Below are 25,374 nucleotides of genomic sequence, written 5' to 3'. Positions count from 1 at the left end.
GCACAGCGCCGCCGCTACTGATTCGCTCCTCCCTCCTCCCCCTTCCCCTCCTCCTTCTCTCCCTCCTCCTTCTTTTCCTCCTCCCCCTCTTCCCCTCCTCCTTCTCCCCTCCCTCCTCACTCATTCATTCATTCAGTCGTATTTATTGAGCGCTTACTGTGGACTAAGCGCTTGGGAAGTCCAAGTTGGCAACATCTAGAGACAGTCCCTCCCCCACAGAGGGCTCACAGTCTAAAAGGGGGAGACAGAGAACAAAACCAAACAGACTAACAAAGTAAAATCAATAGAATAGATATGTAAATAAATAAATAGAGTAATAAATATGTACAAACATATATACAGGTGCTGTGGGGAAGGGAAGGAGGTAAGATGGGGGGATGGAGAGGGGGACGAGGGGGAGAGGAAGGAAGGAAGGAAGGAAGCGCTCAAGTAAATAAATAGAGTAACAAATATGTACAAACACATATACAGGTGCTGTGGGGAAGGGAAGGAGGTAAGATGGGGGAATGGAGAGGGGGACGAGGGGGAGAGTTAGGAAGGAAGGAAGGAAGCGCTCAATCGTATTTATTGAGCGCTTATTGTGTGCAGAGCACTGTACTAAGCGCTTGGAAAGCACAAGTTGGCAACATAGAGACGGTCCCTACCCAACAAGGGGCTCACAGTCTAGAAGGGGGACGAGATCAGCCAAGCCTGGGGATCTTCTGACAAAGCAGCCTGCCACTGGACACTTGAATTCGGGCTCGGGTGCTTTAAGCACTTTTACTCAAAAGCAACGATTCTCTGCCACCAACCCTATCTGGGCATTTTCCGATACCCCCGATGGTTCCCGCCCCCAGTTCTTGCGGGATTCATTCATTCAATCGTATTTATTGAGCGCTTACTGTGTGCAGAGCACTGGACTAAGCGCTTGGGAAGTCCAAGTGGGCAACATAGAGAGACGGTCCCTACCCAACAGTGGGCTCACAGTCTAGAAGGGGGAGACAGAGAACAAAACAAAACATAGAAACAAAATAAAATAAATAGAATAAATATGTACGAATAAAATAAAGAAATAAATAGAGTAATAAATCCGTACAAACATATATACATATATACAGGTGCTGTGGGGAGGGGAAGGAGGTAAGGCGGGGGGGATGGGGAGGGGGAGGATGGGGAGAGGGGGCTCAACTCCACCTCTTCCCCTTCCCTTCCTCCTCCTCTTCCCCCTTCCCCTCCTCCTCCTCTGCCTCCTTCTCCTTTTCCCCTCCCCCTACTCCTCCTCTCCCCCCTTCCTCCTCTCCCTCCTTCAATCAATCAATCAATCAATCAATCGTATTTATTGAGCGCTTACCGTGTGCAGAGCACTGTACTAAGCACTTGGGAAGTACAAGTTGGCAACATATAGAGACAGTCCCTACCCAACAGTGGGTTTCTCTTCCCCTTTCCCCTCCTCCTCCTCCTCCTCCCTTCGATCAATCCTATCGCTTGAGCGCTGCCTTTGTGCAGAACTCTGCATTAAGCGCTCGGGAAACCACAAAATGACAGAGTTGGTAGACACATTCCCGGCCCACAACCTCTCCCTCCTTCTCTTCCTTCTCCTCTTCCTCCTCTTCCTTCTCCTTTTCCTCCTCCTCCTCCTCTCGATCAATCCTATCGATTGAGCGCTGCCTGTGTGCAGAGCTCTGTACTAAGCGCTCGGGAGACTACAAAATGACAGTCTGTAGACACATTTCCACACATATATACATACATTGTATATATGTATATATGTTTGTACGTATTTATTACTCTATTTATTTTATTTGTACATATTTATTCTATTTATTTTATTTTGTTAATACGTTTTGTTTTGTTGTCTGTCTCCCGCTTCTAGACTGTGGGCCCACTGTTGGGTAGGGACCGTCTCTATATGTTGCCAACTTGGACTTCCCAAGCGCTTAGTAATAATAATAATGATAATGATAATAATAATAATAATAATAATAATAGTATTAAGCGCTTACTATGTGCAAAGCACTGTTCTAAGCGCTGGGGAAGATACAAGGTTATCAGGTTTTCCCACATGGGGCTCACAGTCTTAGTCCCCATTTTACAGATGAGGCAACTGAGGCCCAGAGAAGTGAAGTGACTTTCCCAAAGTCACACAGCTGACAAGTGCCAGAGCTTAGTACACTGCTCTGCACACAGTAAGCGCTCAATCAATCAATCAATCAATCGTATTTATTGAGCGCTAAAAATCAATAAATAAGATTGAATGAATGAATGAATGAATGAAAGTGCTCTGCACACAGTAAGCACTCAATAAATACGATTGAATGAATGAATGAATTCCTGGCCCACAACCTCACCCTCCTTCTCTTTCTCCTCTCCCTCCTCCTCCTCCTTTTCCACCTCCTCCCCTCCCTCCTCTTTGCACACCCACCGCTCCCACTCATTCCTTCATTCAGTTGTATTTATTAAGCGCTTACTGGGGGTAGTGCACTGTACTAAGCACTGTACAGAAGAAGCAGCGTGGCTCAATGGAAAGATCCCGGGCTTTGGAGTCGGAGGTCATGGGTTCAAATGTCGGTTCTGCCGATTGTCAGCTGTGTGACTTTGGGCAAGTTACTTCACTTCTCTGGGCCTCAGTGACCTCATCTGTAAAATGGGGATTAAGACTGGGAGCCCCATGTGGGACAACCTGATTACCTGGTAACCTCCCCAGCGCTTAGAACAGGGCTTTGCACATAGTAAGCGCTTAATAAACGCCATCATTATTAATATTATTTTTACAAAGTACAATGCAACGATAAAGAGAGACAGTTCCTGCCCACAGCGGGCTTACAGTCCAGGGGCTTACCCTCCTTCTCCGGCCTCTGAAGCCCCCTCATTACTGCCGAGCTGGTTATTTGGGCGGGGGGAAAGAGGGGAGAATCAGGCTGGGGGTCCCTCACTGGCCTGGTTTGGAGGACCAGAACTGGTCCTCCTCGACCTCTCAGCTGCCTTTGACACTGTGGACCACCCCCTTCTCCTCCACACGTTATCTGACCTTGGCTTCACAGACTCCGTCCTCTCCTGGTTCTCCTCTTATCTCTCCGGTCGTTCTTTCTCAGTCTCTTTTGCAGGCTCCTCCTCCCCCTCCCATCCTCTTACTGTGGGGGTTCCCCAAGGTTCAGTGCTTGGTCCCCTTCTGTTCTCAATCTACACTCACTCCCTTGGTGACCTCATTCGCTCCCACGGCTTCAACTATCATCTCTACGCTGATGACGCCCAGATCTCCATCTCTGCCCCTGCTCTCTCCCCCTCCCTCCAGGCTCGCATCTCCTCCTGCCTTCAGGACATCTCCATCTGGATGTCCGCCCGCCACCTAAAGCTCAACATGTCGAAGACTGAGCTCCTTGTCTTCCCTCCCAAACCTTGTCCTCTCCCTGACTTTCCCATCTCTGTTGACGGCACTACCATCCTTCCCGTCTCACAAGCCCGCAACCTTGGTGTCATCCTCGACTCCGCTCTCTCGTTCACCCCTCACATCCAAGCCGTCACCAAAACCTGCCGGTCTCAGCTCCGCAACATTGCCAAGATCCGCCCTTTCCTCTCCATCCAAACCGCTACCCTGCTAATTCAAGCTCTCATCCTATCCCGTCTGGATTACTGCACTAGCCTTCTCTCTGATCTCCCATCCTCGTGTCTCTCTCCACTTCAATCCATGCTTCATGCTGCTGCCCGGATTATCTTTGTCCAGAAACGCTCTGGACATATTACTCCCCTCCTCAAAAACCTCCAATGGCTACCGATCAATCTGCGCATCAGGCAGAAACTCCTCACCCTGGGCTTCCAGGCTCTCCATCACCTCGCCCCCTCCTACCTCACCTCCCTTCTCTCCTTCTACTGCCCAGCCCGCACCCTCCGCTCCTCCACCACTAATCTCCTCACCGTACCTCGCTCTCGCCTGTCCCGCCATCGACCCCCGGCCCACATCATCCCCCGGGCCTGGAATGCCCTCCCTCTGCCCATCCGCCAAGCTAGCTCTCTTCCTCCCTTCAAGGCCCTGCTGAGAGCTCACCTCCTCCAGGAGGCCTTCCCAGACTGAGCCCCTTCTTTCCTCTCCCCCTCATCCCCCTCTCCATCCCCCCGTTTTACCTCCTTCCCTTCCCCACAGCACCTGTATATATGTATATATGGTTGTACATATTTATTACTCTATTTATTTATTTATTTATTTATTTTACTTGTACATTTCTATCCTACTTATTTTATTTTGTTGGTATGTTTGGTTCTGTTCTCTGTCTCCCCCTTTTAGACTGTGAGCCCACTGTTGGGTAGGGACTGTCTCTATGTGATGCCAATTTGTACTTCCCAAGCACTTAGTACAGTGCTCTGCACATAGTAAGCGCTCAATAAATACGATTGATTGATTGATTGATTGGTCACCTTGCAGCTTCTCTGGCCCTGGCCTCCAGCTTCACCCCAAGATGCCAGCGGGGCCTACCTGCCTGTCCTAGGAGGTGCCAAACAGGGGAGAGGGACGGTCCCCAAAACTCCCAGGGCCTCCCCCCTCAACCCTTGACCAGGGGGGCACTCGGGGAAACCAGGTGAAAAGGGGCATCAGTCAGGCCATTGCGTGGCTGGACCCTGAAAAGTTCTGGTTTTGGAGGGTGGCACAGGATTAAGTATGTGAGCCCCATGTGGGACAGGGACTGTGTCCAACCCGATTTGCTTGTATCCACCCCCCAGGGTTCAGTACACTGCTTGGCACATAGTAAGCGCTCAACAAATGCCATTATTATTGTTATTATTACAACAACTGCTACTGTAACAATAATAATAATAATAATAATGATGGCATTTATTAAGTGCTTACTATGTGCAAAGCACTGTTCTAAGCACTGGGGGGATACAAGGTCATGAGGTTGTCCCACATGGGGCTCACAGTCTTCATCCCCATTTTACAGATGAGGGAACTGAGGCCCAGAGAAGTGAAGTGACTTGCCCAAAGTCACACAGCTGACAAGTGGCAGAGCCGGGCTTTGAACCCATGACCTCTGACTCCAAAGCCCGGGCTCTTTTCCACTGAGCCACGCTGCTTCTCCTAGTTAGTACTAGTTAGTACTAATTAGTACTAATTAGTATTAGCACTAATACTAATAATAATGTATTTGTTAAGCACTTGCTGTGCTAAGCACAGTTCTAAGAGCTGGCAAAGATACAAGGTAATCAGATCGTCCCACGTGCGTCTCGCAGTCTTAATCCCCATTTTACAGATGAGGTAACTGAGGCACAGACAAGTTAAGTGGCTTGCCCTAGGTCACGCAGCAGACTAGTGGCGGAGCTGGAATTAGAACCCACGTCCTCTGACTCCCAAGCCCGGGCTCTTTCCATCAGGGTGCCTCGGTAGGGAAGGGATTCTGGAAAGGAGGCCCAAAGGAGGTCTCCTTATTTCTCCTTATTTTAGAGAAGCAGCGTGGCTCAGTGGAAAGAGCACGGGTTTGGGAGTCAGAGGTCATGGGTTCTAATCCCGGCTCCGCCACTTGTCACCTGTGTGACTTTGGGCAAGTCACTTCACTTCTCTGGGCCTCAGTTACCTCATCTGTAAAATGGGGATTAAGACTGTGAGCCCCATGAGGGACAACCTGATTACTTTATATCCCCCGCCAGCGCTTAGAACAGTGCTTGGTACGTAGTAAGTGCTTAACAAATGCCATTATTATTATTATTATTATTATTCAACATTTCTCCCTCTAAATGACCTCCTCTACATTTTCACCCCCATCCCTATCAACGGTTCTATCCTGAGGCTGAAATCAGAGGGGCCTTCTCCCCCACAGTGGGATGGAAGCTCCCTTTCATCGGGGACAGCCCACTGTTGGGTAGGGACTGTCTCTATATGTTGCCAATTTGTACTTCCCAAGCGCTTAGTACAGTGCTCTACACACAGTAAGCGCTCAATAAATACGATTGATGATGATGACAAGGTTCCCATCTTGCTCCTTCCCACAGGGCTGGCGATGGAGTATGAGGCAAGGGCAGGCCTGTGCTGGCTGGCAGACACACTTGGGGTTACGTTGGGCTCCAGAAACACTACTTGGGGGCCCCCCCATTTCCCACCCAATCCCCTCAGGGGAATCTGGAATCGCACCAAGCCACACAGTGGAGAAAAGGAGCCCCCATAACCGGGGGCTCGGCACACAGTGGGTGTTCAGTGAGAACCAGTGATTCCCTGATTTCTGGGGAGCCGCGCTCAGCTCAGACTGGGATACCTTAGAACAGTGCTTGGCACATAGTAAGCGCTTAATAAATGCCATCATCATCATCATACCTGGGACCCAGGGCAGCTCCCCCGGAAGGGTGCCCCAAGTCAAACCGCGAACCTAGCTGGAAGTGCGGAGGGCCCTTAGGAATGAGTCAGATGCCAAGTTTGGGCAATTAGGCACCTACCTGGGTTTCTGTTCCCTTCACCGCTATCTCCTCTCTATTCCTCCCCTTCCCATAATCTCCTTCGTCACTAGGGCTTCGAGATGGCCCCAAGGATTCTGACACTGAGGCACACACAATGCCCCTAATATGCTGGGCCAAAGACAGTGGCTCTCACCTTCCTTTGCCCTCTTCATTCCTCCAAAGCTCACCTTCCCACTGGGTTTCCATCTTGACTCTCCTACCTCTGTCCCCTGGCTCATACCCTTCCTCTGTCCTGGATCTCCCTACCGCTTAAAATCTTCCAGGCCGTGGTTCTCCCCATTGACCTTATGAAGATAAAATGAAAGTTATAGCGCACGTTTCTGTATCTGACCTGGCCTGCATATGCAGGCGCACAAGCATCACAAACTCATACGTTCATTCCTCCCTTCAGAGTGTGGAGAAATTCTCCATCTCGCTAGAGCCACTGGGAGAGGTCTGTTGTGGCCGGGGACCAGCCTTGCCCATCTGGAAGGCCTTTTCATCCGAAATGAACACCTAACCATGTATTCCCATAGTTCTACCCTTTGGGTGATGATGACCCAGGAATTTTGAAAACAGCGAAAGGCATTGCCAGCACGTGTGGCCCCTTTCTGTGCCTGGAAAGGTGCCCACCGCGAAGAGAGATCTGCCATCTGGGAAGGCAGCGAGGGCGAGGAGAGGCAGCTGATCCTCTTTCCCTGTCTTCCATCTGCAGGACCTATTCTCAGCGCAGGGAGTTGAGGGGGCCTGTCTGCTTAATCTCTGCCCTAGAAAAACTACCAATTTTTTTTTTCTTAGTAAGCAAAGGTAGGTGGGACCCCATTCCTCCTTAGCGAAATCCTGCCATTCCATTTCCTTGGCCTCTTTACTCTGCCTTTGTGTAAAATCCAGCGCTTAGAGCAGTGCTTTGCACATAGTAAGCGCTTAATATATGCCATCATTATTATTATCATAAAATGGAAGCATCTTTTAAAGGTCCCTGAAGCCAGTGAAGCGAGCAAAAACTAGACCCCAAACAAGGAAGCGAGAAGCAGCATAGCCTAGTGGATAGAGCATCCAGAAGGACCCGGGTTCAAGTCCTAGCTCTGCCCCTTGTCTTCTGTGTCTTCTGTGTGACCTTGAGCACTCCACCTAACTTCTCTGTGCCTCAGTTACTTCATCTGTAAAAAGGGAATTAAGGCTGTGAGCCCCATATGGGACGTGGCCTGTATGCAACCTGATTACCTTGTATCTACCCCAGCGCTTAGAACAGTACTCTGCGCACATTAAGCATATAAGCCTTGTACATATTTACTATTCTATTTATTTTGTTAATGATGTGCATCTAACTTTATTTCTATTTATTGTGATGACTTGACACCTGTCCACATGTTTTGTTTTATTGTCTGTCTGTCTCCCCCTTCTAGACTGTGAGCCCGTTGTTGGGTAGGGACCGTCTCTATATGTTGCCAACTTGGACTCCCCAAGTGCTTAGTACAGTGCTCTGCACACAGTAAGCGCTCAATAAATACGATTAAATGAATGAATGAATGAATGAATGTGCATCTAGCTTTATTTCTATTTATTGTGATGACTTGACACCTGTCCACATGTTTTGTTTTATTGTCTGTCTCCCCCTTCTACACTGTGAGCCTGTTGTTGGGTAGGGACCGTCTCTATATGTTGCCAACTTGTACTTCCCAAGCGCTTAGTACAGTGCTCTGCACACAGTAAGCGCTCAATAAATACGACTGAATGAATGAATGAAGGAATTAAGTGCTCAATAAACACGATTGGCTGATTAACTGACATAGTAAGTGTTTAACAAATACCATTAAAAACAAGAGAGGTCGGGGGAGTGGGGCTACACATGGTGGTGCTTACCTAATAGTAGATCTTTAAGAACACCTCAACTGGACAACTCACGGTCTGCAATAGTGCCAAGGGTACAGGCTCTTGCTAAGATGCTGCTGTGGATAGTACTTGCTGCCCCGCAGGGTGGTCCCAGTGCCCAGTGGCCCCTGTGCAGCTGCTCGAGATGAGCATTTCCCGGGGAGCACTGCACATCAGTTCGATGCTTTTCTCATATTTCCTGAGGTTACGGCAACGGTGGGTGGGTGTCGCCAAGGGCACTGCTCAAGGTCACCTTGTATTTCCAAGGACCTGGGTGCCGCTTTCAGGATTTACTGTCAGGGTGATGCTAAGAGGACGTGGTCTCACAGGTAGTCAGGTAGGTGCCCAGGGATTTCTGACTCCCCCTGGCACTGCCCACCATCTTGGTCAACACCGAGGTATGAGTTGGGTGAAGGGAAAGCGGTTCTTTGTCAGGGCAGACAAAGAACCTTGTCCTCCTACCGCATTTGCGACCTCGGCTCTGGCAGACGCCTGGCAGCATGCCTTTCAACTTCAGAAGCGGAAGAGAAGCAGCATGGCCTAGTCGACAGTGCCCAGGCCTGGGAATCAGAAGGACCCGGGTTCTAATCCCGACTCCACCACTTGTCAGCTGTGTGACTTTGGACAAGTCACTTCACTTCTCTGTGCCTTAGTTCCCTCATCTGTAAAATGAGGATTAAGACTGTGAGCCCCACGTGGGACAGGGACTGTGGCGTACCTGATTTTCTTGAATCTACCGCAGCACTTAGTACAGTGCCTGGCACATAATACGCGCTTAACAGATAACATAATTGTTTTTTCAGGAAGCTCCAGTGCAGCCCTTCGGCACTACTGGTCAAACGACTCGGGTCTTACCGGTAGAGCCACACGGATTCAGGGATGCTGCCTACCTGCAGTGGAGAGGTAGGGGCATTTGTATCGCCCTTTTCTGCAGGTCCACGTGGCCACTCGCGTGAGAGGGGACGGAGCTGGGGCCTAGCCATTCCTCCCTACTGGCAGAGTGAAGATATAGAACAGAAATCTGAAACAACTTCCACCCACCATCCCAAGCCGGCTGGGAATGCTGAGGACTGAATGCTGGGAAGCAGTTGCATAACAGGACAAGAAGAGATTATGGAATCTTTTTCAGAGTGCCTAGAAGACTGAGGACACTCTTAATAGCCTAATATCCACTAGAAAAACTTTACACATCCCAAACTTCTCTCTAGATTCACAACTGAAAGCTACATACAAATTCTGCGCCATAAGACATACACTAATAATATAATCCTACATAATACAAACTGGAGAAGGAAAAACAAGCAAACAAGGAGGCAAACGGGGCTCCAAAGAAACGGAGAATATTGGAGACACGATTTACTTTCTTAGTGGGAGCAAGCAACTCTTTTTAGGATTAGGAAGCCACGGTTGGTGGTCCTTGTACTAGGACCAACTAAAGGAGGCAACCCGGGCTAGTGGAGAGAGACTGGGGTGGGGACTTAACCAATCAGTGGTATTTATTGAGTGCTTACTCTTTGAACTTTAATAAGCGCTTCAAGGTGAATACGATAGAAGACACAATCTCTGCCCTCGAGGAGCTTATTACAGCCTAGCAGGGGAGATAGACACTAAACTAAATGTAATCATCATCATCATCATCAATCGTATTTATTGAGCGCTTACTATGTGCAGAGCACTGTACTAAGCGCTTGGGAAGTACAAATTGGCAACGTATAGAGACAATGTAATCTTTCTGGGCTTCAGTTTCCCCTCTTTACAATGGGGATAAGATGGCTGCTCTCCCTCTTTCTTAGACTGTGAGATGCAGGCTGGTAGGGAAAGTGCCTGCTAATTCTGGTGCATTGTACTCTCCCAAGTGCTTAGTACAGTGCTATGCACATAGTAAGCACTCAATAAATACTACTGATTGATTGACTGACGGAGGGACATTCAGTTCAGACTATGGTGCAACAATCCGGCAAGCATCGCAAGGATAGGATGTGGCCACCTCATCCACCATCATCAGACCCTCCAAACCGAGCTGACGGGGACCGGATGGTTTCCATGCTGTTGCGGGTGGAGAGGGTCTAGATAAGGACTGGTTTTGCACGGGATTGATTGCATTTGTTCCACTCCAACAGGGTTTTAATGTCCACTGTATGCGATAGAGACAAAAATGAGATCAGGCATCTTGGGAGAATCTGAAGTGGAGAAGATGGGCTGAAAACTGAAGTGCTCTGCTCCAAATTCTCAATACATGCCGCCTGGAATTCATTAATCTTATTAAAGACAAGGTAACAAGCAATGCAGTCCTTCCTTTTGAAGCTTACCCTGAGCAAGGGCCCCTTGTGCTGCTAGTTTGCGGGCCTCTGGTTTCAGCTCCCCAGGAGCACTATCATAATCTAAGGCAGACCATTTAGTTCTTCCTGGAATTTACCCAGATTTAACTGTGCTCTAAGAAGAGCATTGTCTGACGAGGGAGGCTGCGAGGGAAAGAGCTCTCATCCTCATTGACCGGCTAAGCTTTACTTTAACACTCCTTCTCTCCCTGCAATCGGCCTTTGTCCCTAGGGAAAAACCTGGACCATAAATGTTTCCTGGCATTCCCAGTTGAAGAAGCTGGCCTAGACAACTTGGTCGATCTCAGATTCTGAATCTTTATCTAAGGTTCCAGAAATCACATCAAACGTCGCTCAGACCGTTCTGACATTTGTAGAGAGCTCGGGAAAGCCGATGTCGGGATCTCATTCCCTTTCCCACTGGAAGGTCTTATTTCCTTCCTGAACCAGAAGGATAAAATAGCTCCCCATCCCTGAATAGCTCAAATTCAAACCCGATCTCCCAGGATTTATGCCTGGGCTCCTTTCGCTCAGAACCAAACAGAACAAACCTGCTCCAGATCCCTCTCTGTGGCCATGGGGGCTCATCCTCGTGAAACATGGGACCCGATTTGGGCATCACCTCAGTGATCCTCCAAGTCCTTTCTTAATATTTTGAGAGTGAGATTTTTAAATGTACTGTTTTGAAGAAGATCAATGCAGATGATACTCCAGGCGTTAGCATCATGTGGTTTGTAGATGAAGTTAAATGATTTTTACAAAAAATTATTGACTGACAATAGAATTTTATTAATAGGGCATAGATTATTTTCTTTCCACCCTTCACCAAGCAACAAATCAGTTTTGAATTAGAGTAACAGAAGGCTTTAGTTCTACGAAATAAAATTTTGAGCTAGTGGAAAATAGGATGTTAAAATGATGTTATTTTTTATCTTGCCAACTTGTACTTCCCAAGCGCTTAGTACAGTGCTCTGCACACAGTAAGCGCTCAATAAATACGATTGAATGAATGAATGAATGAGAGTGAAGCAGTGTGGCCCTGAGGTGAGAGCATGGGCTTGGGAGTCAGAAGACCTGGGTTCTAATTTCAGCTCCACCACCTTGCCAGTTGTGTGACCTTGGGCGAGTCATTTAAATTCTCTGCCTTGGTTTCTTCATCTGTAAAATGGGGGCAAGATACTTGCTCCCCCTTAGGCTGTGGGCCCCATGTAGGACAGGGACTGTATCTGATCTGCTTATATTTTATCTACCCCTGTGCTTAGGCCCATCATAAGCAAATAACAGACTAAGCCCCCCTTTTTCTCAGCTCCCCCTCCCCTCCCCATCACCCCAACTCACTCCCTTTGCTCTACCCCCCCTCCCCACCCACAGCACTTGTGTATACAGATGTACATATCTACAATTCTATTTATTTATATTAATGCCTGAGTACTTGTTTTAATGTGTACACATCTATAATTCTATTTATTTCTATTGATGCCTGCTTACTTGTTTTGATGTCTGTCCCCCCTTCTAGACTGTACATCTGGTGTGGGCAGGGTTTGTCTCTATCTATCCTATTTATTTTATTTTGTTAGTATGTTTGGTTTTGTTCTCTGTCTCCCCCTTTTAGACTGTGAGCCCACTGTTGGGTAGGGACTGTCTCTATATGTTGCCAATTTGTACTTCCCAAGCGCTTAGTACAGTGCTCTGCACATAGTAAGCGCTCAATAAATACGATTTTGATGATGATGATGATGATGCTCTGCATACAGTAAGCCCTCAATAAATACAATTGATTGAATGAATGAGTGAATGAATGAACTAACAGATAATAATAATAATAACGGCATTTGTTAAGCGCCCGGGGGATACAAGATGATCAGGTTGTCCCACGTGGGGCTCACAGTCTTAATCCCCATTTTACAGATAAGGGAACTGAGGCTCAGAGAAGTGAAGTGACTTGCCCAAAGTCACACAGCTGACAAGTGGTGGAGCCAGGATTAGAACCCATGACCTCTGACTCCCAAGCCCATGCTCAGGTGCCCCAATTATTATCTATATATTAACAATGTTTACTTGGGTTTTTAGACTGTGAGCCCACTGTTGGGTAGGGACTGTCTCTATATGTTGCCAACTTGTACTTCCCAAGCGCTTAGTACAGTGCTCTGCACACAGTAAGCGCTCAATAAATACGATTGATGATGATGATGCATAGCTCATTTATGGGTTATTTCATTCTTGTGTGTATATAAAGTGTGTTGTTACTCCCTTACCTGAGTACTAGAGCATCTAGAGAAGCTGTGTGGCTCAGTGGAAAGAGCACGGGCTTTGGAGTCAGAGGCTATGGGTTCAAATCCCGGCTCCACCAACTGTCAGCTGTGTGACCTTGGGCAAGTCACTTAACTTCTCTGTGCCTCAGTTAACTCATCTGTAAAATGGGGATTAAGAACGTGAGCCCCCCGTGGGACAACCTGATCACCCTGTAACCTCCCCAGCGCTTAGAACAGTGCTTTGCACATAGTAAGCGCTTAATAAATGTTATTATTATTATTATTATTATTATTATTATTATTATAAAGAATAAGGTGGAGGCGGACCATTGCCTGAGTCTGACCCCTGGTGGTATAAATAAAGCACTACAACGCAAGAATTGAACATTGGGTTTCTACATTGAAGGCCATCTCTAAACAAACACATAAAAATCCTTTCACCGTACAAAAAACCCTTAGCTGTGGTACCCGAGATCACATTAAAGTCAGATCCTTAACAGCAGCAAGGGCAAAACAGAAAGATCGGTTTGCCTCAAAAGAAAAAGCCCCCAACTCTTTAAAATCAAACACTCGCGTGTATGGACCCGTGACTGATAATAATAATAGTAATTCTGGTATTTGTTAAGCGCTTACTGTGTGCCAGGCACTGTATTAAGCCCTGGGGAGGACACAGGCAAATCGGGTTGGACAAGGTCCCTGTCCCTCGTGGGGCTCACAGTCCCCATCAAGGCCCTACTGAGAGCTCACCTCCTCCAGGAGGCCTTCCCAGACTGAGCCCCCTCCTTCCTCTCCCCCTCGTCCCCCTCTCCATCCCCCCGTCTTACCTCCTTCCCTTCCCCACAGCATCTGTATATATGTATATATGTTTGTACATATTTATTACTCAATTTTACTTGTACATATCTATTCTATTTATTTTATTTTGTTAAGATGTTTGGTTTTGTTGTCTGTCTCCCCCTTCTAGACTGTGAGCCCACTGTTGGGTAGGGACTGTCTCTATATGTTGCCAACTTGGACTTCCCAAGCGCTTAGTACAGTGCTCTGCACACAATAAGGACTCAATAAATACGATTGATTGATTAATACAGTGTTTAGCACTCCCCCTTTAGACTCCTCTAGACTCCTCCTGCCCATCCCCACGCCCTACCTCCTTCCCCTCCCCACAGCACCTGTATATACGTTTGTACAGATTTATTACTCTATTTATTTTACTTGTGCATATTTACTATTCTATTAATTTTGTTAATGATGTGCATTTAGCTTTAATTCTATTTGTTCTGACAACTTGACACCTGTCCACATGTTTTGTTTTATTGCCTGTCCGTCTCCCCCCCTCTAGACTGTGAGCCCGCTGTTGGGTAGGGACCGTCTCTATATGTTGCCAACTTGGACTTCCCAAGCGCTTAGTACAGTGCTCTGCGCTCAATAAATACGATTAAATGAATGAATGAATGAATTGCCGACGGGGAATGCGTCTGTTATATTGTTGTGTTGTTCTCTCCCAAGTATGCAGTACAGTGCTCTGCACACAGTAAGTGCTTAATAAATACGATTGATCGATTGATCGCAACAATGGGTGGTGGTAATGGAAAGCACCTACTCATGGGGGAACTCTGAGGCCACTGCTGTTTAATCACTTTTTATGTTTTCAAATCCGAGTTCAAGGGCGGTAGAGAAGCAGCGTGGCTTAGTGGTTAGAACACGGGCCTGGGAATCAGAAGGACCTGGGTTCCAATCCCACTCTGCCACCTGTCTGCTGTGTGACCTTGGGCAAGTCGCTTCACTTCTCTGTGCCCTCAGTTCTCTCACCTGGTAAAACGGAGATCAGAGTGGGAGCCACCAGAGGGACAGGGACTGTGTCCAACTTGGTTAAGTTGTATCTACCGCGGCGCTTAGCCCAGTGCTCAGCACCTAGTAAGCGCTTAACAAGTGCCATGATTATCATTTTTTATTACTATTATTATTAGAAGGGAGTGGGAGAAGACTTAGTGGAAAGAGCCCGGGCTTTGGAGTCAGAGGTCATGGGTTCAAATGTCGGCTCCGCCAACTGTCAGCTGTGTGACTTTGGGCAAGTCACTTAACTTCTCTGGGCCTCAGTTACCTCATCTGTAAAATGGGGATGAAGGCTGTGAGCCCCCCATGGGACAACCTGATCACCTTGTATCCTCCCCAGCGCTTAGAACAGTGCTTTGCACATAGTAAGCGCTTAATAAATGTGCCTCAGTTACCTCATCTGTAAAATGGGGATGAAGACTGTAGGCCCCCCGTGGGGCAACCTGATCACCATGTAACCTCCCCAGCGCTTAGAACAGTGCTTTGCACATAGTAAGCGCTTAATAAATGTGCCTCAGGTACCTCATCTGTAAAATGGGGATGAAGACTGTAGGCCCCCCGTGGGACAACCTGATCACCATGTAACCTCCCCAGCGCTTAGAACAGTGCTTTGCACATAGTAAGCGCTTAATAAATGTGCCTCAGCTACCTCATCTGTAAAATGGGGATTAAGACTGTAGGCCCCCCGTGGGACAACCTGATCACCATGTAACCTCCCCAGCGCTTAGAACAGTGCTTTGCACATAGTAAGCGCTTAATAAATGTGCCTCAGCTACCTCATCTGTAAAATGGGGATGAAGACTGTAAGCCCCCCGTGGGACAACCTGATCACCATGTAACCTCCCCAGCGCTTAGAACAGTGCTTTGCACATAGTAAGCGCTTAATAAATGCCATTATTATTATTATTATTATTATTATTATTATTATTATTATTATTATTATTATTATTGGACCCAGGGTCCGGTTCTTGGCTCCGGCCCGCGCTGATTGGCTGGCGCCGGGCGGCGGGAGTCACGTGACTGGGCGGGCGCTCTCCGGATTGGCTAATAATTTCCCCAGCCCCGTTTTTCTGCCGGCGGCGGGAGGGTTGCCTAGGCAACCGGAGAAGGCGATGCGTCCACAGGGGCCGTTTGGGGCCGGGATTTCGGGGGTCCCTCTCCCCCACGCTGGGCCAAGGTGAGCATCCCCCGCTGTCCACCCGGGGAAGGGAGGGGAGGAGGGCGGAAGGGCGAAGAAGGAGGACCAATAATAATAAGGATGGTATTTGTTAAGCGTTTACTATGTGCCAAGCACTGGAATGGATACAGAGTAGACAGGTTGTCCCATGTGGGGCTCACGCTTTTAATCCCCATTTTACAGACGAGGTAATTGAGGCACAGAGAAATGAAGTGACATGCCCAAGGTCACACAGCAGACGAGTACAGTGCTGCATATATGTTTGTACATATTTATTACTCTACTTATTTATCTTACTTGTACATATCTATTCTATTTATTTTATTTTGTTAGTGTGTTTGGTTTTGTTCCCTGTCTCCCCCTTCTAGACTGTGAGCCTGCTGTTGGGTAGGGACCGTCTCTATGTGTTGCCGACTTGTACTTCCCAAGCGCTTAGTACAGTGCTCTGCACACAGTAAGCGCTCAATAAATATGATTGATTGATTGATTGATAGGTTGTCCCATGTGGGGCTCACGCTTTTAACCCCCATTTTACAGATGAGGTAATTGAGGCACAGAGAAATGAAGCGACATGCCCAAGGTCACGCAGCAGACGAGTGGCAGAGCCGGGATTAGAACCCACGTCCTCTGACTCCCAAACCCGGGCTCTTTCCACTAAGCCACGTTGCTTCTCTGAAGGGAAGGAAGAAGCGGGCTGGGGCAACTTGTACTTCCCAAGCGTTTAGTACAGTGCTCTGCACAAAGTAAACCCTCAATAAATACGATTGATTGATTGATTGATTAGTACAGTGCTCTGCACACAGTAAGCACTCAATAAATACGATTGATTGATTGACAGTTCCTTCGGAGCCAATGAAAATCTCGGGTGGTGGTCATGGAAGTAATGGGGGAGTGGGGCTGTTCCTAAAATAATATTGAAATTCTGGGACTGCAAACTCCCCACTAAATTGTCAACTTTTGAGAGCAGATACTCTATTTCTACTTTCTACTAGTATTTACTTCTACTGTCTATTGTCAAGCGCCCTGAACAGAATTCTGCACACAATAGGCGCCCATCACGGGACTGCTCACGGCAGATGCCTAACACAGAGTTTTGCACAAAGTAAGCGCCCAGTTTTTAGATCATTTATAGAACTATACAGCATTTTGATCAATCAGTCAATCGAATTTATTGGGCACTTACGGTGTGCAGGGTACTGTACTAAGTTAATTCATTCAATCATATTTATTGAGCACTTACTGTGTGCAGGGCACTATACTAAGTACTTGGGAGAGTACACAGAACAATAAACAGCCACAGCGGGAGGACATCCAAGTAGAGATGTCCTGAAGGCAGGAATTGATGTGAGCCTGGAGAGAGGGAAAGATCAAGGCTGGGGATATAGATTTGGGTATCATCCGCATAGAGGTAGTAGTTGAAGCCATGGGAGTGAATGAGTTCTCCAAGGGAGTGGGTGTAGATGGAGAATAGAAGAGGACCCAGAACTGAACCTTACGGGACCCCCACATTTAGGGGGTGGGAGGCAGAGGAGAGGCCTTCACTCAATAAATATTATTTAATGAATGAATGAGATTGAGACCAGAGAGAAAAGAAGAGAACCAGGAGAGGACAGGGTCAGTGAAGCCGAAGTTGGGTAACATTTCCAGGAAAAGTGTCAAAGGCACAGTGTCAAAGGCAATTGAGAGGTTGAGGAGGACTAGGATGGAATAGAGGCCGTTGGATTTGGCGAGAAGGAGATCATTGGTAACCTTTGAGAGGGCAGTTTCTGTGGAATGAAGGAAGGGGACGGAAGCCAGATCGGAGAGGGCCAAGGAGAGAATTGGAGGGGAGGAATTTGAGACAGCAATAGCTCGCTCAAGGAGTTTGGAGAGTAATGGTAGGAGGGAGATGAGGCGACAACACAACAATATAGCAGAGACATTCCTTGCTCACAACGAGCTTGATAAAGCAGAACAGCCACCAAACTGAGTGAGATCAATGGTTCATTCATTCATTCAAGTATTCTGTCTCCAGTAGGCACCAAAAGATGCTGGAAAGCCAGAGTGATGTTGTCCTCCTTGGCTCCCAAATTCAGGGTTAGAGTTCCAATATGGACCGATCGAATACGGGCTGGTTCAACATGAGAAGCAGCATGGCTCAGTGGAAAGGGCACGGGCTTTGGAGTCAGAGGTCCTGGGTTCAAATCCGGGCTCTGCCAATTGTCAGCTGTGTGACTTTGGGCAAGTCACTTCACTTCTCTGGGCCTCAGTTACCTCATCTGCAAAATGGGGATTAAGACTGTGAGACCACGGGGGACAACCTGATCACCTTGTAACCTCCCCAGCGCTTAGAACAGTGCTTTGCACATAGTAAGCGCTTCATAAATGCCATTATTATTATTATTATTATTATTATTATTATTATGAGCTGGCCATCTGAGAATCTAGCCAATATGAACTGGCCATCCATGATTCTATTCAATAGGGTGGACTGGTCTTTCAAGAATCAATCTACTATTGATTGGTCATCCACAATTCTAGCCAACAGAGGTCATCCAAGAATATTCAATATGGATTGGTCATCCATGAATTTATCGAAAAGCAGCTTGGCTCAGTGGCAAGAGTGTGGGCTTGGGAGTCAGAGGTCATGGGTTCTAATCCTGGCTCTACCACTTGTCAGCTGTGTGACTTTGGGCAAATCACTTAACTTCTCTGGGCCTCAGTTACCTCATCCGTAAAATGGAGATTAAGACTGTGAGCCCCACGTGGGACAACCTGATCATCTTGTATCTCCCCCAGCACTTAGAACAGTGCTTGGCCCATAGTAAGCACTTAACAAATACCAAAATTATTGTTATTATTATCTAAGCATTTCTTGAGTTACACGCTTCTAACCTTTCCCCCTACAAAACCCATCGTGAACTTTTTGTCTGCAAATGTCACCTAATCACAAATTCAAAAAGGATCCTGGCGCTCTCTCTGCATAAAATTTTCCATCATGTTTTGCAAACCGTGGAAAACATGAATAACAAATCAAAGCTACAGCATATGTTCAAATAACAAATCCTAGCTTCTAGAGGTCTGTTATCAAGACGCTTCCCATTCCATCACATTTCAGTGGATGTTTTCTCAATAGTAAATTCTCCGCTTCCTTTCATTTGGAAATAAAATATCCTTATGGGTAAACAGAATAAAGCTAGGGAAACAGAAATTGCATTCCGCTAATACTTGCTCATCCTTCATCTGTATTTCATTTTTCCCAACTTTTCGATGACAGATATTTTCAGTAGCTCAGAAGATGACCGAAAGCAGGACTGTTAACCAAGAAGAAATCATTAAAGAACTGGTAAGTCTTCTATCGCCACAAAGATCTGGGAGAGAAAAAAAATTTTGTATGGGGTGGGATATCTGGAATGCAGAAATGCTTGGGACAAAGGGATTGTCATCGATCAATCAATCAATCAATGGTATTTATTTAACACTCTGTGTGCAGCAATGTACTTAACACTCGGGAGAGCATGATGCCACTGAATTAGCATCATTTCCATAATGATCTTACAAAGGCTTTATTTGGTTCCCTTGTGGCCTTCTGAGTTTCTGATCTTTATCTCACACCTCCAGCTGTTTACCTTCCTATGCCTGAGCCTCCCAAATCCACACTCTACCTTGGACACTCACTGCCCAAGGAGAGGACTTATGACTCCTGTTCTTTTTCCCTATCTTTCCTTCCTTCTCCTCTTCTGCCATCCCTACCGACTCGCCCCTGTGCCGGCTACTTGATTCCACAATTGGAGAAGGAGGCAGAGCTTTCCTGGTACTATGTTCTGGGATTTGGACTGACCCATATGGACCCTGACAAGTCCAATCTGGGTCTGCCAAGAGAAGGGCATGAATTGGCTGACCAATGCTCTCTTGATACCTGCGGACCAATGCTCTCTTGATCGACTGTAACCTCACTGTGGGCAGGAAATGTGTCTGTTGTTGTGTTGTACTCTCCAAAATTCCTAGAACAGTGCTCTGCACACATTAAGCATTTAATAATCATCATCATCATCATCATCAATCGTATTTATTGAGCGCTTACTGTGTGCAGAGCACTGTACTAAGCGCTTGGGAAGTACAAGTTGGTAACATATAGAGACAGTCCCTACCCAGCAGTGGGCTCACAGTCTAAAAGGGGGAGACAGAGAACAAAACCAAACATACTAACAAAATAAAATAAATAGAATAGATATGTACAAGTAAAATAAATAAATAAATAGAGTAATAAATATGTACAAACATATATACAGGTCAATAAATAAAGTCAATACAGTCAATAAATAGGACTGATTGATTGTCAGGGTTGACCAGAAACCCTGCCCTCCCCCGGCAACATATTTTGGAGCCGACTTTTCCAGAAATGTTAGCAATGAGATTTAGTTCATCTGCTCCTTTCTCTGGTGGTTGCATTACCGTAGAAACTAACTAGTTAGTTTGAATGCCAAATGTGAAGTAATTTGATGGCTTCATTTACCTGAAGTCAAAAAACACCCCTAAAGTTAGTTATTTTGTTCATCTTTTTTCAATCTCCTCTCCCTCCTAATTCAGAGAGTCGGCTTTCATCCAGGTTTAAGTACGAGGTATTGGAGACCCAAGGGGATTGGATGTGGAGGCTTCAGTTATAAAATATGACAGAGTGGAAGGCAGGGAATGAGTCTACCAACTCTATTGTATTGTGTTCTCCCAAGTGTTTAGTACAGTGTTCTGCACACAGTAAGCGCTCAGTAAATTCCACTGATTGAAATTATGTGGGGTCCATGATGCTGTAGGGGCCTGTTACCCCCATATTAGAAACCCCCTACCCCGGGCCAAGACAGCGGAGGAAGTTGGAGGTTGAAGGAAAAGATACACTAGAAGTGCATGGACTGATTGAATAATGTCGCAAAAATGTGTCGAACCAATTTCTCTTATTTTTCCGGACACATCACAGATCGGCGGGAACTAAAGCAATGAGTCTGGCCGAGGAGATCAGAGCAAAACAATTCATGTAGTCATTGAATCACCACATTGTCCCTTGGAAGTGAGGAATTAATCACGTGTGAGGATTGGAGTCATGTTTTTGAATCAAAAACAGTCATATGCATACAGAAATAACTAGGGTTTCTTTGTTTTTAACAGTGCTCCTGCAATGGTTTGTCCTATGAGAAGATTGAGCAAGAAGGCTCTGAAATTTCCAAACTGGAGATGTTTTTTTCAGGGTACCCTCGCATCGTAGGGCTGTCACTGTTTCCAAATTTAACAAGCCTCACCGTGGTTGGGCAAGAAATTCAGAAGATTGCAGGACTGGAGTTTTGTCTATTTTTGAAGGAGCTGTGGTTGGCTGAGTGCCTTATCCTGGTGAGTTTAACCTGGAAACGTGTTCTTACCTAAAGGGTGACATTTTGGTTCCCTCGTTTAAGAGAAAACTGGCCTCTGATTTTTATTTTTTTTAATAATTAGAATAGGGCACTGGACTCAGCACTTGGAAAAGTTTAAAAACACTAATAGACATGAACCCTGCTCTCGAGGCTCTTACAGTCTAGCAGGAGATGTGATGAAATATAAAGACACGTGACTTAGCTGTAGGACTTTCTGAATCTACACTGATGTGTAGGTACTCTCCCTACCCTCAAGAGGCTTATGGGTAGGGACTGTCTCTATATGTTGCCAACTTGTACTTCCCAAGCGCTTAGTACAGTGCTGTGCACACAGTAAGCGCTCAATAAATACAATTGATTGATTGATTCTAGGGAAGGAGACACAGATGAGAAAGTGCTTAAATGAAATGAACTCTGGTAAAATAGATATCGTTCATGAAAGTGGCTCTTACTTCCCTTGTTGAAGAACTTCAAAGAGCATAAGCAGCCCCGAAAATCATTTTCTTCTCCACTTTCTCTCTCCCTTCTTTGCTCCCAAGGCTTTCCTCTTGCGTGGGCTGAGAATTTAGGCATGTCTTTTAAAGAGGATTACTTTGAGAGGGGGAAGGTTGGGTGGGGGGCAGCCTTTCTGACTTGCAGGCCTGAGCTCTATTCACTAGGCCACACTGCTTCTCTCTTGAGGGAGGAGAGGCCCATTCAGATGCAAGAGGAGTAGTCGGTCAGGATGCCAGAAAGAAGGGGACTGGGGCTGGGTGCCCTGGGAACCAGTGGGGTGCCCACTTCTCGTGGTGCCATCTTGGATTCCCCCCAAGAGCACAGGCGACCTCCTGACCCCACGGCCTTGGCGGCCATCAGTAGCACCAACATTAGGGGCCGATCCCCTCCTCTTGGTCGGCTCTGGCTCATCTCCAGGCCCTCGCGCCTTGGCCACAGACGATTTCAGACCGACGGAGTGGACCGCGGAGCGGACCGGCGCGCCTGAGATATCACAAAAGCTAATCGCAGTCCATCTCCTTTGCTGCAGAAAATCGAAGGTCTCCAAAATTGTAACAATCTGGAAAAACTGTACTTATATTACAATAAGATCAGCAAAATAGAAAATCTGGACACACTGACCAAGCTGGAGGTGGTTTGGCTGAACAACAATCAGATTAAAAAAGTTGAGGTAAGTGCCCTTAGTGCTAGATGTAGGGGGAGTTTTAAGCTGGAACTGATGGATTGGAGAGGGCCTGCTGAGAAAAGTCCGAGTTTTCCCCGGCCAGAGGAGAATATGCTTTGGGGCCAGTCTCGTGGTCCAGAAGTTGGATTCAAATCTGACTCTGCCAAAAACTACATGTTTTTTAGGTTGCTAAATGCTTTCTCATCAAATGCCAAGAATGCCAAGGTGCACTCTGCATGGTTTTATGACTTTAATCTTTGTGCTCTGACAGAATCGTTGTGCAGTGAAAATTTTAGACCTGGAAGTAGGTTTTTAAAGGCTTGACTTCATCTAGGTTGTATTTTACCCAAACCTCACAGGGGCTGCAGATGCTGAAGAGCTTAAAAGACGTCAACCTTGCTGGGAATTGTATAAGCAGCATTGGTAGGTGGTGTTCGGTTTGGATGCGGGGAGGGACACGGCGGGGCCTGGCTAGGGCAAAGGGAACATCCAGTCAGTCGCTGGTGAGGCTGGAAGGGGTGATCGGGCGGGGGTGGGCTGGAAGAGTAGGGATGAGGAATGCATTTTTTCCATCTCAGACCCTTGAAATGCCGTGAAGCGACGTATCTGAAGACATGGGGGAGGGCTGCTGTTTGCATCCCCATTAATGGGGTACCCTGGTTGTGGGTATGACAGGATGGCCGGGTCAAGCCCAAGGGCGTTACCACCACGGGCACAAGATGCCTGGGTGTCGCTCAGCACTGTGTGCCCAGCAGCCAGTGGCATGTGTGTAGACCGACCACACACAAGTCACGGTGCCCCGGTGGCCATGCTGTGCCCCCCGACCCGGTCAGGGGAAAGAGCAAGGGAGAGAGGGAGATCAGCGGGAGGGGAGGGGAGTGGGTGCAGGCCACGTTGGGTGCACAGAGGCTCTTGAACCTGGGCTCTCCTGGCTACTTTGGTTTGACCCAGCCGGGATGGTGGGTGGGTGAGTGGGAAGCCACGGGCTGGACCTGGTCCAACCCAACGAGCCCACCTGACCCGGTGTTTCTGACTCGGATCCATCTTTGCTACCGGTGGAAACCGAGAAGCGCTCCTTCCCAGGACTCCCGTCGATGCCGAAATCGGTTGTGAATTGATGTTTCCTTCTTCGAGAAGCAGTATGGCCTAAAGACAAGAGCACGGGTTTGGGAGTCAGAGGACTGGGCTTCTCACCCCGGCTCCCCAACTTGTCTGTTGGGTGACCTTGGGCAAGTCACTTCACTTCTCTGGGCCTCAGTCACCTCATCTGTAAAATGGGGATTAAGGCTGTGAGCTCCAGGTGGGACAGGGACTGTGTCGAACCTGATTACCTTGAATCTACCCCAGTGCTTAGAACAGTGTCTGGTCCTTTGTAGGCACTTAACAACTACCATAATTATTTTTATTGTTATTATTTCAAGGGCAGTGCTTTGACCCCAATGAAAAAATCGAAAGACTCAACCTTTCTGGTAACCAAATGTGTTCCCTCAAGGTATGTCTGAGCATCCCTTTTCCTTTGTACTTGAAAAGGGGCTGGGCACGGAGGCCTGGTGGCCTGTTTTGGTGAAAGTGGAAGGTCACCCGGGTGGGATTATGCGTGAAAGCCACGCAGAGGACTGCGGCTGACTTGTTCTTGGAAATGAGAGCCAGAATCCACTGGTTGAGAAAGAGACTATAACTGAGAGGGGAAATCTTTTGACTGAACAAAATATTGTCCTAGTAGATTGAAAGAGTCAAATTACTTGAAAAAAATGCCTAGTGTACTCTGAGGGGAGTACATGTAGAGAAAATCTGATTTGATTCTTATCCAAAAGAAAATTAAAATAATTAAATGAATGATTTCACTGCAAGGAGGAATCTTAATGCATTGAAATCAGAGTATGCATTACACTTGACTACATTTATTTTTTCCTTGTGTTGGAGCAAATTCCAACGGGCTTTTCATTTGATAATCATCATCATCATCATCAATCGTATTTATTGAGCACTTACTATGTGCAGAGCACTGTACTAAGCGCTTGGGAAGTACAAATTGGCAACATATAGAAACAGTCCCTACCCAACAGTGGGCTTACAGTCTAAAAGGGGAAGACAGAGAACAAAACCAAACATACTAACAAACTAAAATAAATAGAATAGATAGATAATGAATTAAACAGTGGCTGGCTGCTTTTCCCAGAAATTTTGGGCATGCAAATTTGGGAAAGCAATTTTGTATGAAATGCATTTATTCAATAGAAAAGATGATGAGCTCCTTGTGGGCAGGGATGGTGTCTACTGGCTCTATTGTGCTCTCCCAAGTGGTTAATACAGTGCTCTACACTCAGTGAGTGCTCACTAGATACCACTGATTGATGGGTTGATGTTTAGGTGAGTGACTTTAGCTTCTTTGGATTTATGCCCAGGGTTACCTTGTTCTTTCTCAGGCAGTGGGACAGTTCATTAGCTCAACTGTCCCTGAAGCCTGGAGAAAAGACCGTTGAGGTGCAACGGTGATTCTGAATTTTCCTCATTTCCAGGAACTCACTAACTTGGCCAGGCTTCCTCACTTGGTGGATTTGGGCCTCAGCGATCCACTGTATAAGCCTAACCCAGTGTGTCTGCTGTGGAATTATGCTACCCACATCCTGTATCACATGCCTAAACTTCAGAGACTTGACACGATTGATGTCTCTCAGAAGCCCATCAAAGAGATGGCAGATGTAAGTGCCCTCAGTGCAAATATGGGATGCAGTGCCCGCCCTCTTCATATTCTACCCTCCCCGCCTTCAAAGCCTTATTGAAGGCACATATCCTCCAAGAGGCCTTCTCTAAGCCCTCTTTTCCTTTTCTCCCACTCCCTTCTGCGTCCCCCCTGACTTGCTCTCTTTATTCATCCCCCCTCCCAGCCCCACAGCACTTATGTCCGTATCCGTCGTTTATTTATTTACATTCTTGTGTCTTCCCCTGTAGAGTGTAAGATCACCGTGGGCAGGGAATGTGTTGTTACAGT

At 46.9% G+C, this 25,374-nt stretch overlaps 1 protein-coding gene across 3 annotated transcripts in view; it reads left to right on the top strand.

Moving 5' to 3' along the window:
* Positions 1-15,778: 15,778 nt before the first annotated feature.
* Positions 15,779-25,374, top strand: part of LRRC9 (leucine rich repeat containing 9) — a 60,857-nt gene continuing 51,261 nt past the window's right edge. For all 3 annotated transcript variants that reach the window (XM_038756905.1, XM_038756904.1, XM_038756903.1), the window contains exons 1-7: positions 15,779-15,845; positions 19,102-19,170; positions 20,985-21,203; positions 22,248-22,388; positions 22,742-22,805; positions 23,804-23,874; positions 24,902-25,084. In XM_038756905.1, coding sequence (XP_038612833.1) covers positions 19,123-19,170; positions 20,985-21,203; positions 22,248-22,388; positions 22,742-22,805; positions 23,804-23,874; positions 24,902-25,084 — 726 coding nt within the window. In that variant the 5' untranslated portion in view covers positions 15,779-15,845; positions 19,102-19,122. The remainder of the gene's footprint in view (positions 15,846-19,101; positions 19,171-20,984; positions 21,204-22,247; positions 22,389-22,741; positions 22,806-23,803; positions 23,875-24,901; positions 25,085-25,374) is intronic.

Source organism: Tachyglossus aculeatus, chromosome 14 (genome assembly GCF_015852505.1).
Source record: "Tachyglossus aculeatus isolate mTacAcu1 chromosome 14, mTacAcu1.pri, whole genome shotgun sequence".
Lineage (NCBI taxonomy): Eukaryota > Metazoa > Chordata > Mammalia > Monotremata > Tachyglossidae > Tachyglossus > Tachyglossus aculeatus.
This window is presented reverse-complemented; position numbering and strand designations above follow the sequence as displayed.